This window comes from Ursus maritimus, unplaced genomic scaffold (assembly GCF_017311325.1).
Source record: "Ursus maritimus isolate PB19 unplaced genomic scaffold, ASM1731132v1 scaffold_33, whole genome shotgun sequence".
Taxonomy (NCBI): Eukaryota; Metazoa; Chordata; class Mammalia; order Carnivora; family Ursidae; genus Ursus; species Ursus maritimus.
This window is the reverse complement of record NW_024425897.1, coordinates 17655439-17675149: the sequence shown is the minus strand read 5'-3', so window position 1 is coordinate 17675149 and position 19711 is coordinate 17655439. Positions and strand designations below refer to the sequence as shown.

General features: G+C 35.5%; 1 protein-coding gene across 2 annotated transcripts in view; it reads right to left on the bottom strand.

Moving 5' to 3' along the window:
* The window catches only part of MED13L (mediator complex subunit 13L), a 294657-nt gene that overhangs the window by 137955 nt on the left and 136991 nt on the right, over nucleotides 1-19711 (bottom strand). For both annotated transcript variants that reach the window (XM_040619888.1, XM_040619889.1), the window contains exon 3: nucleotides 8925-9009. In XM_040619888.1, coding sequence (XP_040475822.1) covers nucleotides 8925-9009 — 85 coding nt within the window. The remainder of the gene's footprint in view (nucleotides 1-8924; nucleotides 9010-19711) is intronic.

Below are 19711 nucleotides of genomic sequence, written 5' to 3'. Positions count from 1 at the left end.
TTGAAGAACAGAATTAAATCTTTTTAAGAGAGATTATTCTAAAGTATAAAAACTAAATAACATCAGAAATTTAATTTCTCCTTTTTATATTCTATAAACTTTTATTTTATTATTTTTAAGGGACAAAATTTATATTTAACTTGACAAATATAACATATCAGACACTTCATCTACCAAAAATTGCTTCAAATCAACATTGTAAATAGCACCAAGAATGTCAGTTAACCCTAGTCGTTCACTCTGTAACCCCAGTCATTATTATTGAGATTTCCAAAATTACCTTACTATTAAGATATGACATAATTGTATATATAGTATACAGTAGTACAATAGTATCTTGCAAGGTCACAATGTGATTCCAGATTTATAAAATGTTCTTTAAGCAATAATTCTAGGGAAGTATTTCTCTTTAGAAAATAATACCCAGCCCCCTACTACCTCCCAAAAAATCATTGTTTCAAGAAGAAAACAGCTGCTGAAAAATGAAAATGAAATCAGGTTGTGTGTCTGTTATGTGCATGTGTGTATGTGTACACACGCAAACATGTTTCCGGGTCATGCCATATGACTCTAAATAATCAACTACAAGACCGTGCCTCCAAAAAGTTGGCAAACCCCAATCTCTAATCCCAAAATCATGGCAGACCTGGTGTCAGAATACAAGTGCCACAGCAGCAGCCACAGCCTCGCTCATCAAACTATTTCCCAGATGGGACCGTTTGGAGGTTTAGAAGGGAGCCACCACCGGCTCTGGGTCTTTCTGCGCACCTCAAATTATGCAGGTGTGACAGTTTCCAAAGATTAAAAAGTCCAAGGGCAGTGTTTCTCTATCACACCCTGAATCAAAGTACACTTTAGTGTTATTATCTGGTTACAGAGCTGCTCAGATAGACTAAACTTCATATAATTTCATAACGAAGTTCCTCACCAGCATCAAAGCCTCTAACTTACCACTCCAATCTATATCAAATAAACATGCAAAAAAGTCTCCTTCCTAAAAACTAATCTCCTTCCTAGAAATTTCTCCCAATTCCCAACCAAATAAAATAAAGTCCTGTAACTTAAAAGCTGAAGGAATCTTTTTCAACTGATCCCTTCTATCTTCATTATTTTGGGTTCCTACTGTGCCCTAGCGAATGCTACCTCGTCTGGCCAAGCAAACGCTATCATTTCCATCCTTTCCAGTATCTCTGTAAGGTTAGGCATTTTTGTAGGGCTACCCTCACCTTTAAACGTCCATTCTAATGTTGTTCCAAAGAACCTCTCCTCTAATTTCAAGCTTTTAGTTTGAATCAATCCCACTGTCCAGCCACAAATTTTTAAAAATTTTTTTGAAAGTCTTAATCCTTTCTCTGTCCTAAAAATATTAAATAGATATAAATTGATCGGTCTTAGGATGAACATGCTTCTCTCTAAATGTTTACAGCAGATACGTGCTTTTATTCACCTGTGTCTATAATGTTTATAGTGATTCTTCCTTTAAAAGAAATATGCCCCTTGGGGTGCCTGGTTAACACAGTCAGTTGAGTGTCTGACTTTAGCTCGGGTCATGATCCTGGGATCGAGCCCTGTATCAGGATTCCTGTTCAGTGGGGAGCCCCCCTATGCTCTCTCTCACTATCTCTGTCTCTCTCTCAAATAAATAAATAAAACCTTAAAAAAAAAAGAAAAAGAATATGCCCCTTAGATCTAAAAACTCATTTTCCTACTTCTTTTAGAGAAACGCACACTACCACAACTCAATAAAATGGGAATTTATTGATTACTCATACCCAAGGACTCTCAATGTTGCAAAATTCTATCACCATTTCTTCAACTAGGCCTGTTCATACCACCATGCTCTAGTGAATATATTTATTATTTTTAAATTCTTGAGCCAGCACATCCAAGGACAGTGCTCATTTGCCCTCTGATGATTACCTCTATTAAATCACAATGCCACAGGACACTGAAAGCTAGTAATATACAAATATAATGCTACTGCTATCATAATTATAATTTCAACTTTCTCCATGTTATTTTTACTGTACTTTTCCAAATGAATATCTTTCCTCTAAACACCAACTCTTGGCAAACCAAGCAGCTCTGGGCCAAAGGCAATTTTACAGCTGTATTATAAACTACCATGGGGTGACTATGCTGGCAATCCATTAGGAAAGCAGCACCAGTGGACTGCTCTGAAGGGCCATTATGTTTTACAAATGTCCAATACTCACAGATTAAAGTCTCCCTAAGTAAGTATGGACAGGATAGAGCATAACAGCTTAAAAGACCCATATAATCTTCTATTGTGTGCAAAGCAGTTATTTGCACTTTAGAGGAAAAAAAATACCTCTCCATCAAAATCAGCTTATGTGTTTTATTCTAAAAACTTAAGACAACTAAAATTAAAATATACTACCACATTTAATGCCAATTTGATAGCATTCTGCCAGATATTTTAAGCATTTCTACAAAGATACACGAAAGCAAGAAAGTCCCACATGTAATGCAAATCACTGAGGCAGCACTAAAACTCTGGATGATATGAACTGAACACATTTCCTGGTTTTTTTCTTTTTTTTACAGCTCTTCAAACCAATGATTTATTTCACTGAGATAGAGTTTGGTGAGAAGGATACAGTATACTATGAAAACTATACCAATTATAATAACATAGGAGTAATAGCCACTAAACCTACAATATTAAAAATGCCAAATGAATGGTATGCCTGGGTGGCTCAGTTGGTTAAGCATCTGCCTTCGGCTCAGGTCATGATCCCAGGGTCCTGGGGTCGAGTCCCGCATTGGGCTCCTTGCTCAGTGGGGAGCCTGCTTCTCCCTCGGCCTGCCAGCTCCCCTGCTTGTGTACTCTCTCTCTGACAAATAAATAAATAAAATTTTTTAAAAAATAAAAAATAAATATAATAAAAATGCCAAATGAACAAACTACTGGAAAAGATCCCAGGTTTTAGTTTTCCATAATCTCTTCCCAGCCTAGGTCTTTTTCCACTAGTGAGGAGTGTGAGGCAGCCTAAACTTGAAACACGAAGTGTAACCTTTGAGAAGTTGTCAATACATAACAAAATCCCACTTAATTGCAAAGACTGATGAAAACAATCTGAACCAGGACATTATCAGAAAACGACAGGAAAATCAACAGAGAGTCTATACAAGTAAAAACAAAATTAATGGCATTTTATCGTTCCAGGTATTTTGCCAAAAAGGGATAGTCAGTCCTTAGGAAAATAACAACCACGCTTACTGTCTCAGAAGAGAAAAAATATGCATGACTGCATCATCTAAAACTATAAAACTTAAAAGACCCAAACACTCTCAGATACAGAAATTCTGACTGGGAAAAAAAAAAAATCACAATAATATACTAAAAGAAGTCAATAAGGCTCAAACTTTTTAAAAATGTGTATAAATATATGCATAATTATGTGTTTTAGAAACATATCTGTATTTTAGTAATATAACCAACATCAGTTTGGAGGACAGAGTATGAGAAGGGAGAAGACCTCAATCAAGAGGTATGGTAGACTGTATCCTTTTCCCAAATATGCTCTATCCCTCCCTGTCCCATTAACATCAAGTGTGGCCATGTGACTTGGGTACCTCCTACAGATTGAGAGACAATACTTCCTCATCCATGTAACTTTAAGCTTGGTGGCAAATTTCTCAGCCAATGAAACGTGAATAGTAACGGCATACACCACTCCTAAACAGAAGCTTCAATGAGCCATTATGCATTCTGCCTTTACTCTTTGCTCTCTATCAGCAAGTCTTTGACAGGGCTGCCCCATCAGCAATGATTCTTGCCCGGAGGCAAGAGGCTATAAGCAGTGCTACCAGCAAATGACTCACAAGGGGCTAGCAGCATGAGCAAGGAAAAACTTCAATTGTTGTAAGATAGTAAGATCTTTCAGGTCTTCTGTTCCCGCAGCACAACTGAGCCTAACCTAGCTATAGACGAGGCCACTGCAAAACTTCATCAAACACTTATGACTTCTTAAAGTAGGCCAGTGGCAGTCAAAATGAAGAGAATGGGACTGACTAGAGGGATATCTGGAAGATGGGGGCATGGGGATTGTCCAATATTATATAAGAACCATAAACCAAAGAAAACAAAAAAACTCAGGGTACCAAGATATTAAACAGGCCACCACATGGAAGCAGATTAGATGAATTATATATGAACTCCAAAGAACAGGATTAAGATTTTTTTAAAACAATTACGGGAAACTGATTTCTGCTCAGCATAAGAGATTTTCAAACAATGAACGTTCTAACATCTAACTAACTGAATGTTCTAACATCTCTCTGAAGATGAAAAGAACTCCTTTAGAAAGCTGTGCTCAAACAACCAGAAGTTTCCAAGGAAAGGATGGATGACCACATAAAAAGGTTATTATAGAATGGGATTCCAGAATTATCTGGGTAAACACGCTAACTGACTTAATGTTGTGTCCAATTCTGAAAATGGTATTACTGATATTTCTATTCGCTAATATTAACAGCAGTTAGCCATTTATTGAGCTCTTACAAGGAGAAAGGTGCTGAGCAAAACAATCTTTTACCATTTTATAGGTAAAGAAAGAACAAAGGCTCTGCAAGCTTAAGTCACTTGCCCAACATATATATTAATTAAGCTGGCAGAGCAGATATAAAATATCTTCCATCTCTGGAGGCAATGAAGAAAAAGGGACTTGTAACAATGTGTGCCCCTGTAAAGATATGTAATATTACAGCCAGATATGTTAGCTTCTTTTTTTTTTTATTTTTATTTTTTTAAAGATTTTATTTATTTATGTGACAGAGAGACAGCCAGCGAGAGAGGGAACACAGGCAGGGGGAGTGGGAGAGGAAGAAGCAGGCTCCCAGTGGAGGAGCCCGATGTGGGACTCGATCCCAGAACTCCGGGATCACGCCCTGAGCCGAAGGCAGACACTCAAAGACTGGCCACCCAGGCGCCCCCAGATATGTTAGCTTCTATCTGACACTTTGAAGGAAAATGCTCTTGAGTAAGCAACAGTGAGGTTTTTTATTTTCTTAATGAACAGATGACACTGGCTAGCAGTGTATGCAAATACTGAAGAGCTATAGGAGGAATAAGTAAATGAAAGATAAAATATTTAAAGTCCTATTACCTTAGAATTTAAAATAAAAGACACACATCAATATAGTATTACCTCAGCACCAATCAATAGCAATAAAAATGAAATTATCTTATTCTGTGAGAAGTTTACAATGTTATCTTAATTTCCATAGTGAAATTATTTTTAATAACCACTGCAGTAACTCATCATTCTGTATATACTAGCAACTGCTGCCTTTTGGAAAAAAAGATCAATTTATATGACTCTTATTTAGCTGTAAAGTGCAAGCCTCTCAAGGCAGTTAATGGAATTCCCTTTTAATTAAACAAATCCGTATGCTTAAAAACAAAAAGCAGAAATAATAAATCATCACTAGTATAAACTTTGTTAATATGCGAACTAGGAAAAAAATACTTTGGGGAGCACAAACACCCTGCAGGTGATATATTCCTTTATGATCTGCTTCAATAACCTCAATTCTGGCTTTCATGCTAGAAACTCAAAACACCCTCAACAGGAAACCCCATTGATCTTTCTGAATAGAAATGGAAAGGCATGACAGAAAATTGCCAGGTCAGGAATAAGATAGTAAACTGTATTTCAATAAATTTAGGTTGTAAACAAATTAAGTAAGTTTACAGCAAATGGTCTAAGCTAGGGACAAACAAAGGGCAAGCATGTGTTAGCCAAGCCAGTTTCTGGTGACAATAAATAGAGCTAAAAACAAACCATTTAAAATGATTCCTTGCCTCACAAGCAGAGTAATTTTCACACATGCAACACAGCTAAGTTTGGTGAAAAGAGAACATTACTTTGAAAGACAAAGGAATTATTACAATTTTTCAAGAAAGTCTCAACTTGTCCATTCTAATTGTAGTAAGGGAGCTAAACAGCTTGATTATTAATTATTTTCTAAGAGAAATACTGTTTTATTTCAAAATAAAGTCTTATAAGAGGATTCAAATCAAAGTATGAAAAGTAATAAATTTATGGGGAAAGGAATTAAAAATTCTTGAACAGTAACAATAGGTCAAGTATTATGCAGCATACATCATCTAACAAAAACGCAAGGTGCACAGTATCTGATACTTAATTTAAAGGTGTTTACTCAGGCTTGGTGAGGTTAGGGTAACTGTCCAAGCAAAAGACTGTAAAATCAAACCAAGGTCTAACCCCAAGTTCTTTAGAACCATCCGAAGCTTTATTCTATGACACACTGCATATGTCACAATTAACTTTCCTATCAAATAACTCAACCTGAACTTCAGGAGTTTTTTAAAAGACTTTATTTATTTATTTATTTATTTATTTATTTATCTATCTATCTATCTATCTATCTGTCTGAAAGAAAGCGCGTATACGTAAGTGCACGTGCGTACACTCGCACACATGAGCAGGGGGAAAAGCAGGCTCCCCCGTGAGCAGGGAGGCCAACATGGGGCTCGATCCCAGGACCCTGGGATCATGACCTGAGCCGAAGACAGACCCTCAACCAACTGAGACACCCAAGGCGCCCCTGAACTTAAGTTTTCATCACAGATTTGGAATTCATGAGCAAAGAATAAATGAATTATCTGCATTTTTCTTCTCTCCCGGTATTTCTGTTCTTCTAATTTTCTTCCATTTAAATCACAAAACACTGAAAAGAATACAGTTCAACCATAAATTATTTTTTCTGAAAAAATTTTAAAAAAAACACAGTGAGCTATTTTTTAAAATATGTGTTTTGTTCCACATACATTACAAATTTACATCAAAAAGACTATATTTAGGGAGGCCGTGGGTGGTTCAGTTGGTTAAGCGTCTGCCTTCAGCTCAGGTCATGATCCCAGGGTCCTGGAATCGAGCCCCCATCGGACTCCCTGCTCAGCAGAGAGCCTGCTTCTCCCTCTCCCTCTGCTGCTCTCCTTCTTGTGTGCTCTGTCAAATAAATAAATAAAATCTTAAAAAAAAAAAAAAGGCTTTAAAGGTGCGGTACTTTATTTTACAGATAACAGGAGCTTTGTTATGGCATCGGATTATAGAAACAGTCAAGTTTCCACATTTTCCTAAAGGGACTTTGTGTGTACTTTTGTTTTATTTTGCAGTGGGAGAGAGAATTATCAAATATTTGACATATTTAAGAGTACTCAACTCTCAAAAATCAATGCTTCTAAAATATACTACCTTAGTAACAGATGGATGACTTCTAGGTCCACTCCAAAGCACAGAGGTAGAAACTGAAGTTCAGAATGAAAAGGATAAATTTGGTGGGAAAGGTCTTTTTGAGTGACTTAAATGGTGACAACTTATCAACTGCAGCTTAGGTCCCCTAAGCATTAACACTGTAGTGACATCACCATAACTAACAGCTTGGATAAGGAACTGAATGGTACCAGAATGTCCTTTCAACTTTGATCACCTCAAAGTACCAAATAAAGACTCAAAAAGAGAAGTGAAAAAAGTTTTTCCCATAGAAGTTCTTAATTAACACATTCTTGCTCATCTGTTTTTCCCCTTAAGATGCTATCCGATCCAGGAATATACTGTTATGCCATAAAGTAAGGAAGCACAAGAACAATGACAGGTCAAAAGGCCAGAGAAGCCATCATGAAGGGGCTTCCCCTGGCCAAATCTGGAAGAATTTACACAACAAAATAAATGATGGTAGTAATGAAGTATAATCCATTGAATAAAACAGAAACCCATTTCCCCAAATTTATATAGCTAAAAAGATTACGGGAGATTAAAAACATACATGCATGTGTACATGAGAAAATGAAAAGCTCTTCCTTACAAAAAGAATGTCAAACAATGAAAGCAAAGAGAAAGGTGACATTTGAAAATTAACATTACAGCCATAACTCTACTAACTGATTTAGACAATAGAAGATAAAACATGAGTCAAAACGTGGTAACAGGATAATTACACAATCTCATTGTATCTGGCCACAAATTACTTAATAATTACAAAGACAGAATTAACAAAGGTCACAATTAACATGTACTTACTAATTTACAGTGTAGAAATCTGACGAAACACCACTTCAAACAAGTGATCAACAATGTTAATATCACTGACACAGAAATCATAGGCCTCCTGCTTTGACATACTAAGAAGGACACAACATCCCTTCTGTGGTATCACTACAACACACATAACCTAAATCTAATCATGAAGAATCTATCTCAAATTGAGGGACATTATATAAAACATATGGCCTGAACTCATTCAAAATGTCAATGTCAAGAAAGAAAAAGAAAGGCTAAGGAACACTTCTAAATTTAAAGAGACATGAAAACTAAAATGTATGATCATGGATTGGATCTTGGGGGAAAGGGGTTTAAGATATCAAGGACATAACTGGCACACTGATAACATCTGAGCTGAACTACAGATTAGATAATGGCATTTTATCAATGCTAGATTTCCTAATTTTCATAATTGTACAGTGCTTACATGAGAAAATATCCTTGTCCTTAGGAAATGTACACCTAAACACTTAGGGGTTAAAGAAAGAACAATCTCAAGTGCGCAAATGACTCTTGAGTGGCTCAGGAAATAAATTTAAAATACACATGTTAAGAGTAAAAGGGCAAGCAATCACACAGAGTATGAAGCAAACCGGGTAAAAGAAAAACTATTGGTGAATCTGAGTAAAAGGATATATGAAGTTCTTTTGTGTTATTCCTGAAACTTCTCTAAGGTTGAAATTATATCAATATAAAAGAAATGAGATTTATAGAATTTTATCTTCATAAAATTGTATGTGAAAGCATTTTGAGAATTACAGGAAAACCTGGGACTGTCCAGCATTACACCTGAGTGTCTCAAAAGAACTGTGATGCTGTTCCTTCTCTTACCTTTCTAACAGATTGTGGATCGCTTTGAAGAGCAGTGTCCGACACTCATAGGAAAGGCCATTTTCCCAAAGTCCTTCTTCCACAACTGAAAAAAGCGAAACAAAACAAAAAATTGAACTAGTAAGAAAGGCGTCCAAATAAAAATTAACTTTCAAAACATTTCTCTAAAGCAAAGTTAAAGAATTCATTGAAATGAATGATCTCATGCTGAAACTGAGAAAGGAAGTCAAATACTTGCCTAAAGTCATAAAAAAAAATCCTACGTACAGAAGGAACTAACATGTCTCAATTTTAAAGTCTTCAGAATATAAGCATGGTACAACCCCTCTCCAGCAAAAGACTTTCCAACCCGACTCTTCAAAATTTGAAATCATTTTAAATTCTCAAATTAATCTTTCCACCTAACAGCGCCACAAAGACAAATTTTGTTAAAATTCTATCTAAAGATAACAAAATGTGACAAACTAAAGCTAAGGTTAGCATCTGTATTTTTAGAGGAAAAACTAAAACGAGAAAATATTCAAAAACGTCAGTTACTCAAATTTCCTTAAATATTCTAAAGGCAGTATCTCAATAGGATTTTAAGGACATGATTTTAGGGGAAATGCCAGGAAATTAAATCTTAATACAAAACCAAATTTATTTCCTAAACTCATAATTTCATTAATATTTGACATTTTGGAAAAAAAGGTATTTGCCTTGGAAATATAACACTGAGTCACAAGTAACTCTAACACCAAGAGAATCCAATAGTCTAACAATGCCCCATGCATTCCTAACATTCTTTTCATATATAAAAGGATATAAAACACCCTAGAGAAGACACCTAATTTCCTTTTAAATTATATTAGTTCAGTTCAAGATAGCAAAAAATTGGAAGGACGGAAGCGACATTTGCAGAAGAAAATTTTCTCTACCTTTTACTTGTTATCTTGACAAAAGCACTCACCAGAGAAAATTTTGACAGAGGATTAAAACACACGTTAAATCCACAATGCATTTGTAATGCTTTTACCATACCAAAAGACATCTCAAAATGCATCTCCATATTCTCTAGTCACACAGAATTAGAAAAAGTGTATTTACAATCATGGGTTTTATCTATAGGACTTTTTTTAAATGATAAAACTGGATAATTTTATTTTTGGTATGTCAGATAGGTTTTTATTTTCCTGCCTATGTGGCTAACCATGATTTACCAAATTTACCCAAAGCAACCTCCGTCAGAAACATTATTCATCACTAAAGAAATGGAAATAAAGTACAGCAAATAAACAAACATTCCTGCTAGCAACAGATTGCCTCTGTTCAAGACAAACCAACCAAAAGTTTTCTACAATCCTCTGAATGAAGGTGTCATGAATCTGTGTTATCACACATTTATCTTCTGGGGAGAGCTTTTCCTGGGTGAGAAAGAGAGCTAACATTTCAATAAAATGAACACCCCATATTAATTTGCTTTTCTTCCTAATGTGTCTCACTGGCTGTAAGACACCATCAATTTTAAGAAACACAATTTTTTTATACATCACTGGAGGTGAAGGGGTGGAGGTAAGCTGCCAATTAAACTATAACATGGTTCTTATCACTTAGGATTTTATGTACAATTATTTAAAGATTGACATGTTTTTCTTTTTTTAAGATTTGTTTATTTGAGAGAGAGAGAGAGAGATTGAGCGAGCAAGCAGGGGGGAGGGGCAGAGAGAGAGGGAAAGAGAAGCAGAGCATCAGACTTCCTGCTGAGCACGGGACCCAAAGCTGAGCTGGATCCCATGATCCTGAAATCATGACCTGAGCCAAAACCAGGAGTGGAGGCTTAACTGACTGAGCCACCCAGGCGCCCTATTGATATGTTTTTCAAATATCATTACTGTACATAGATAAACGGACAATATAAGCCCCCCCAAACAAAAAAGGTTAAAATTCCTAAAACGTCATCAGCATTCAGTGTGTGACTCTTCTGAATCACATTTCAACTTGGTCACTAGTGTCAGTGTTTTTCTACATAACAGTCTCTTGTGTCATAAAGAGTGCTGGTGATGCAGCATTTGTGAAGAGTTCCACTCTTCTTTCCAAGATTTTTTTCCAAGTTGGTGACACCTATTCTGCACGTTGTTTAAAATAAAAAAAAAAAAAAAAATTACTAGGATGCCTGGATGGCTCAGTCGGTTGGGTGTCTGACTTTGGCTCAGGTCATGATCCCAGGGTCCTGGGATCAAGTCCCACGTCAGGCTCCCTGCTTGGTGGGGAGCTTGCTTCCCCCTCTGCCTGCCACTCCCCCTGCTTGTGTGCACTCTCTCTCTCTCTGACAGATAAAAAAATAAAATCTTCAAAAATGTATATATAAATTATTAATTAAAATCTTCAAACATACTTTAAAGTAACAGGACCAATAAATTTCTAAACCAAATTATCAACACTTTGTCATCTGCTTCAACCACCCTGCTTTTTCTTTTTGTTCTTCTTGATATAAAGTACATAGTTTGGTATACATCAAATCAGAACTTAAACAAGGTCAATGGCCTCCCTTGTCATATCTCTTAAGTCTCCTTACTCTATAACAGCTCACCTTTTTTCCAACATGCCATTAACTTAATGACAAAACCAGTTAGGTATCTTATAGAATACTTCATATTCAAGTCTAATTGCTTCCTCATGATATCATTTTTTAAGGCTAGTGCTACTCTGACCTTAACAGAAGACGTCAAAGTTCTCAGACAACAACCATAACTCTCTATTTCTTCCTCAAATGGCCCTGAAATACTTTATCTGAAATGTTGTGTTTTTTTTTTTTTTAAGATTTTATTTATTTGACAGAGAGAGACAGCCAGCGAGAGTGGGAGAGGAAGAAGCAGGCTCGATTCCAGAACACTGGGATCACGCCCTGAGCCCAAGACAGATGCTTAACAACTGAGCCACCCGGGCGCCCCCAGACAACAACCATAACTCTCTATTTCTTCCTCAAATGGTCCTGAAATACTTTATCTGAAATGTTTAGGTGTTACAGCTGTCCAATCACACAATGTGGAATACTAAACAAGTTTGAGCAATGCCAACTGCAATTTTTAGATACCATTATAATTTTATCATGATTTCAACAATTTTAAAACAGACTGTAGAACTGATTTTTTCCCTTCAAAAAAATTCTTAAAAGAACAATCACAAAAAACCTACAACTAATATCATATTTAATATCAAAAGACTTAATATTTTCCCCCTAATATCAGGGGGAATGGATGTCTGCTTTCACAACTCCTATTTTAGTGGAGGTGTCAGCCAATACAATAAGGCAAGAAAAAAAAAAAAAAATACCGGCATACTAACTGGAATAGAAGAAATACAACATCTCTATTCACAGATGACATGACTATTAGAAAATCCTACAGAATCAACAGAAAAAAAGCTAGTAGATCTAAAAATGAGTTTAGCTAGAACAGAGAATACTAAAACCAACATTAACAAGAAAAATCATATTCCTATATACTATTATGAGTAAGAAATTGCATTTTTTTAAGATAATCATTTTTAATAGCACCAAAACCCATGAAGTCCTTGGATATAAAACTTACAAATTATGTGCAAGATCCAAATGCTAAAAACTGTGATAATGATAAATGAAATAAAAAAGACATAAACAAATGTAGAGGTATATATTGATCACGGACAGAAAAAGTTATTGTCAAGATGTCAATTCTTCTAAAATGAATCTATAGAGTCAATTGAATTATAATCAAAAATCTCTGCAGGATTTTCTATAGAAAGAGAAAAACTGCATTTATATGACAAAGCAAAGGGAACTAGAATACCCAAAATAATGTGGTAAAAGAAAAATATAGCTAGGAGACTTACACCACCTGATTTCCAGATTTACTACAGAACTAGAATTGACAAGATAGTGTGGTACTAGAGATAGAACAGATATATAGAACAACAGACCAGAACAAAGAGTCCACAAACAGACCCACAAACATATGGTCAATCGACTTCCAAAAATGGTACAAAGGTAATTCAGTGGAGAAAGAACAGTCTTTTCAACAAATGGTGCTGAAATAAATGAATATGAATAAATGAGCTTCAAATCATAGGCCATACCATATAGAAATATAAACCCCAAAATGCAAAACCTAAAACTATAAAAATTTCAAAAACATAAGAAAATCTTTATATAAAGTTTAGGTTAGCAAAGATTTCTTAGATATGACACCAAGACCATGATCCATAATGAAATTATTCAATAGGGCTTCATCAAAATAAAGAACTCTGCTTTTCAAAAAAAAACACAGAAAAGTTATGTTCAGCTACAAAAAAGTCAAGCCACAGATGAAGGATAAGCAGTTACAAATCACATATCTGACAAGAACTTGTATTTACAATATGATACTCTTCTTTAAAAATCTCAATACTCAACACCAAGGGGGAAAAAAACATTTTAGATAATGGACAATAGATCTGAACAAACATTTCACCAAAGAAGATACATAAATGGCACATAAAAACATGAAGAGATGCTCAAAACATCACCAGTCATTAAGGAGATACAAATTAAAATCACAGTATCATATATTAGAATGGCTTAAAAGAAAAACTGAACATATTAAGTGCTAGTGAGCATACAGAGTAATCGCAATGGTCATGTACTGCTGACAGGAATGCAAAAATAGTACAGCCGCTTTGGAAAAGGTGACTTTGTCATTTTTTTCTGAAGTTAAACATACACTTGCCATACAGCCCAGCAATATCCATCGTGTGTGTGTGTGTGTGTGTGTGTGTGTTCAAGTAGAATAAGAATTTGTGTCCACATGAAAAACTGCAGCAAATATTTATAGCTGGTTTGTTGTTGTTGTTGTTTTTCCAAAAATGCCGGGGAATGGAAACCACCCAAAAGTCCCTCAACTGGGGAAAGAACAAACAGTAGACAATCCATACACTGGGATACTATTCAGAAATAAAAGGCACCTGGGTAGCTCCGTCAGTTAAGTGGCCGGCTTTTGATTTCAGCTCAGGTCATGATCTCAGGACCCTGGTATCAGCCCTGTGTAGGGATCTGTGCTCGGCTGGGAGTCTGCTTAAAGATTCTCTCCCTCCCTGTCCCTCTGTCCATACCCTAGCTCACACGCCCCTCAGTGCTTTCTCTCTCTCGCTCTAATAAATAAGTCCGAGAAAGAAAGAAAGAAAGAAAGAAAGAAAGAAAGAAAGAAAGAAAGAAAGAAAGAAAGAAAGAAAGAAAGAAAGAGAGAGAGGGAAAGAGAGAGAGGGAGAGAAAGAGAGAGAGGGAGGGAGGGAGAAGGAGGAAGGAAAGAAAGAAAAGGAACTGATACACTTAAAACATGGATGAATATCATGCTAGGTGAAAAAAAGCCATCAAACTCAAAAAGCCACATGCTTTATGATTCATTCATAGGGCATTCTCGCAAAGGCAAATTTAAGGTAATGTAAACTGTTCAATGGATTCCCATTCCTATCCCTAGAATGGGAGTTGTTGATAACAAAGGGGCATGGGAAATTTGGGGGATCATGGAACTGTTCTACATCTTGATTGTGGTGGTGGTTATACATAACTGTGTACATTTGGCAAAACTTGTAGAACTATACACTAAAAACTGGGGCGCCTGGGTGGCTCAGTCGTTAAGCGTCTGCCTTCAGCTCAGGGCGTGATCCCAGCGTTCTGGGATCGAGCCCCACATCAGGCTTCTCCGCTATGAGCCTGCTTCTTCCTCTCCCACTCCCCCTGCTTATGTTCCCTCTCTCGCTGGCTGTCTCTATCTCTGTCGAATAAATAAATAAAATCTTAAAAAAAAAAAAAAAGAACTATACACTAAAAACAGTAGAACCTACAATCTTTTACTGCTCTACATAAACTCATTTTACTACTAGACACAGCTTCTTCTGAACCTATGCCATTATGAATACACTTACATTGATTTTTTTTTATATTTTTAGTGTTGAAAATGAGAACAGGATATGAATCAGAAGGACTCCCACTCTAAACCTATGTACACTGAACGTGATTGTTTTTATCCAAACGATATGATTTATTTGGTTAACCTTCATTCACAAATTATTAAAAGCAAAAAAAAACAAAACGCAAAAAACAGTTTCACCCACAAGAGACTACAGACTAGAGTGGTCCACCCTTATAATACAAACTGTATTAAGTACTTCGTTTTAAATACTGCAAATAATACAAAGAAAACAAATATTTCTCTAAAACATTTCTCAAAAATTTTTCAGATACTGAAAGTCTGAAAAATACCCTTATAAATATTACTTTTTATACGATAATTCTCATAAATTTACTTTTTATTATATAAATTTATGTAAAGTTTAGGCACCAATTTAATAGAAGGCTGAGAAGAAAGTAGTAACACAAAGCAAAACAAATCAGACTAAAGTCTTGTTTAAGTATACTAAAGCTTAAGAAACAACAGAAAATTATAAATTATCCTATAAACTAACCAGTAAAATTTAGAATATAAGTCAGCAGAGGTCATTTACAAGGGCACAGTATTTGGACTTCATATGAACATCTAAATTTCATCTTATATATTAAAGATGTAAGAGTAGTCAATAATTTATTGGAAGTCAACCACTGTAATCAAGGATAACCCCTCTAGTAAATAATATCAATTAGGCCATGCATTTAAGGATAATGCATTGTTTTGCTACACTTTTAAATTACAAAAATTTTATATAACAAGCATACTTATAGAAAGGAACAAAAGTCAGACCAAACTTTCTTATCTACTCCATGGGCAAAACTTCCAGAAATACAAGAGCAATGGACATTTCGATGAATCTCTAAAATGTCAACACAAGTTAAATTCTAGAATAGCGGGGCGCCTGGGTGGCACAGCGGTTAAGCGTCTGCCTTAGGCTCAGGGCGTGATCCCGGTGTTATGGGATCGAGCCCCACATCAGGCTCCTCCGCTATGAGCCTGCTTCTTCCTCTCCCACTCCACCTGCTTGTGTTCCCTCTCTCGCTGGCTGTCTCTACCTCTGTCAAATAAATAAATAAAATCTTTTTTAAAAAAATTCTAGAATAGCCTTTTTGGAATCTAACAGATATTTGGCCAACACACACTGGCCCACAGTTCTTGGCTATGTTATGCCTCAAGCACCAGGCTAGAAATTAGGAATGCTCTCAAAAAGCTAATATAGATTTTGAAAACCACTATAAGACAACAACAACTTTAAATCCTTTGCAGTACAGCTATCAAACATTGAAGAAAAAAAAAAGGTCCTTTATTTTAAAATAACAGTAAGATAAAATAAGTTCTAGTCAAGGCTGATGTTCTACCTAGGAAACAACCTGTCTAAATTTCTGAAGCTTTATTCTATGTGCCAAGCTTTGAATCGAGCACTACCTATAAATGGGGGGTGGGGAGAACGCTTTCACCACAATGCTATGATACAGAGTAAAGGACATGTGGCATTCACTTCAGCCACTCAGTATCTGACTTCTTCTTATCACTGGGAATTGCCTACTTCGTAAGTTCTGCTGGGTGTCAAATACAGTCACCCCTAACAAGAGCTGAAAAGAGATGCTCTCTTCCATCCTCTCCTGCAATATGGACAAGGACATATATGCTTAAGTCCACTAGATGCTCCTGCACCACACCTTTGACTCTGGATGTAGTGACACAGAAGAGAGTAGACATAGGTATTTCTGTCACCACTAGAGAGAGAGGCTGTCAGATCAAGTTTCTGATGCTAAAGTAGCAGAGGTACTGCAGCATCTAGTATCAGGGGTGATGGCACAGTGTTCTCATCAAACCAAGTGTGCAGCACTGATCCACAGACAAATAGTTCTGTGAACACTCAACATTCTTTTAATCAACTCCTCTTCTTAGTTTGCAACTAAGAATTCTGACCAATACAGTTTATTCTAATCTCCATTTTATAAATAAGAAAACTAAGGCTTAAAGATCTTAAACTTGCCCAAGGTCACACAACTAATAAATCCAAGAATCTAGAGTCATATGTAGCTATATTCAGAAGCTAACAGGATCAAATGTATTTTATATCTACTTTTTATGAACAGTAAATATACAAATTATCACATTAATTAAACTCAAGGGGAAGCAATTTATTTTCATAGCTGTAGTGACTAGAATATATCAGATATCTATAAACATGTGCTGAGTTGACCTAATATTAGATGTGCACATACCTTTCAAGTTTCATTGGATTCAGCCTCAATCTAAAATCTCCTTATATCCAGTTAAGAGGATTAGTGGCAAAGATGAGATTCAAGTCCAAGTTTTCTGACTCTTACACCCATGCTCCTTACACTATACCACACTTCCCCATAGGGATAGTATTACGTTAACCCATCCTATCTGCCTCTTTTATTCTTAATGCTAGCTAGAAAGGCAACCTTCCACACTGAAGTCAAATTTCCCCTTGGATCCACAATTTGCACCTTAAATTAATGTTTTCTAAATAGCTGCAGGTAATTTTTTCAAAGGTTAAACAAAATTGAAATTGCTTCTGTAATCTACTTAAACAACTCCATGATAAAATCAGAGAAAATCACACTTTAGCTTTTTTAAACTATTTTTTTCTGAGATACCTTCCTCCCAAAGTGAAATTTAAACTAACATTCCATTTGCTTGATACTTAGATTCTTCAGGAAGTAAGGGGAGTGTGGGGGAGAGACATGGACCAGGTTACTAGTTAGTCTAAATTAAGTTTCTATAAATGAAGGGAGATACATTCACTACTTAATTCTCTATCTCCCTTCCAAGGTGAACTGAGAAGAAAAAGCATCACCAGGAAATTTACAAGAGAGCCTACAGGTGCTGAACCCCATCTTCATGAAACCTACAATCTCCCCAAGGTATACTGTCTCCATCTTAAAAAGGAAGAAAGAAAGAAAGAAAGAAAGAAAGAAAGAAAGAAAGAAAGAGCCTTTCTAATTCTATTTTTCCAGTTTACATTTAACCACTTATTAATTCTTTAAGAATATAAAGTAGCAATAAGATTATTTCTGTAGATGACGATCTATAAATCTACTTAGATGTAATGGAAGAATTTTTCTAAAAGTTTGTTAGTCTCAGAAAAGAAAGCACCAAAAGACCTAAAATGTGTATACAATAAATGAGTGGCAAGATTCAACCAAAACAAAGAATTCCTGAATTAAAACATTCTCCTGTTGTTATATGATCGATTACAGCCAAGCTAAAACAGAAAAATAAAACTAAGTAGCACCACAGCTGCCTATTTACAAAGAAAAACTATTTTGGCAGTAAGTTATCTCACTTAAGTTGTAAAAGCTATAATCAGAATTTGTTTACATTGCTGTTATTCAACATTTTTTAATATTACTAATCCTCATAATCAAATATTTAAACTGCAAAAGTACTATATGTTTTTTCATTGAGCAGGAGAGTGTTTTAGAAAGGAAATTTTAAATAGTAATTATTACTTAGTGCCCAAATAATTTTTCAAAATCTTCACAAACTGTAATATAACTTCTTTCAACTTTGAGAAACATGGCTCCTTGCAGAATTAATAAGATTCTCTGAAAGAAAAGCCATATAAAAGGTACAGAAAAAAGTCAATATGGCAAAATATCAAAGCAGCATATACTTCAATGATTTTTGTTTCCCAGCAGAGATCTTGGAAAGATATCCCTTCCAATTCAACAAATGAAACTGACATACTTTACTTGAAGGGGTAAAAGTGGGAGGAGGGAGAATGGAATCAGGTAGGGAGGAGCATAAAAATTGTGAAACCTTGAAGAAATTCAAGCTCATGCTTTTAGAATTTAGGTCACCCTGCCTTACACAGTTTAAAAGCAGAATTACTTTCAAAGAATACATATTTCCTCTGAGCTATGATACATATTTCCTTTTAATGTATCATATTGCAGCAACAGCTGAAATGAACGTCTAGACATCAAAAACACTTCTTACTCCCACCTACTGCTTTTTTACCTCAGGCATCAAAACTAATGAAACCTATTATCCAGAACATTGAGTTCAGTAACCACATTGGCCATTGCAAATATTGGAGGGGGGAGGGGCACTTTCAGGGATGGCACTCCTTATTCAGCCATTAAAATTACTGAAAATCAAATTTTGCTCCAAACTCCAGAAATACAAATAGATTAAAGCAAGGGACACGAAACAAGGAGATTACTTCCCAGGTAGATTTCAGTGACAAAATGCTAAGGATATCACAGCTCTGAATGCAGGATTTATAATTTGCCCACTGCCTTTGTTTTCTACCTTTATCTGCAATTTATAAAGCATACTAGTTTTTTTAACCGCTTTATTTTTTTTAACTGCTTTAAACTGTTAAGTCACCTAAGAATTGCATTAAGCAGATAGCATAATGAAACATTTATCAATTTAATTTTATGGGTTGCATCAAATGAAATGCTTTAAAGATAAATACAGAGAGAATTCTGAAGTATCTACTTTCTTAAAATTGACAATAAAAAATTGAGTAACAAAGGTGCATAATGCTACATTAATTCTGAAAATAGCATTATACCCATAAAAAATCCAATTACATACAACACGATTGATCACAGTTATGCTGCCATCGATTGCCTTGCAAAATCTATATTTAAAGTCATTAATAACTAAATGGACTTATATTAAATTCAACCTACTTAGAGCTCCGATTTCCTTGAATTACTTGTGGGTGTAGAATATTTGGTATCACTTAACAAATCTATACTGACAATGGATTTTAACTTTCCCAATGTCAATTAATCAATTAAATAAGAATTAGAATAGAAGATATAGATCAAAATATTCCATTTGTTTTGACCTACT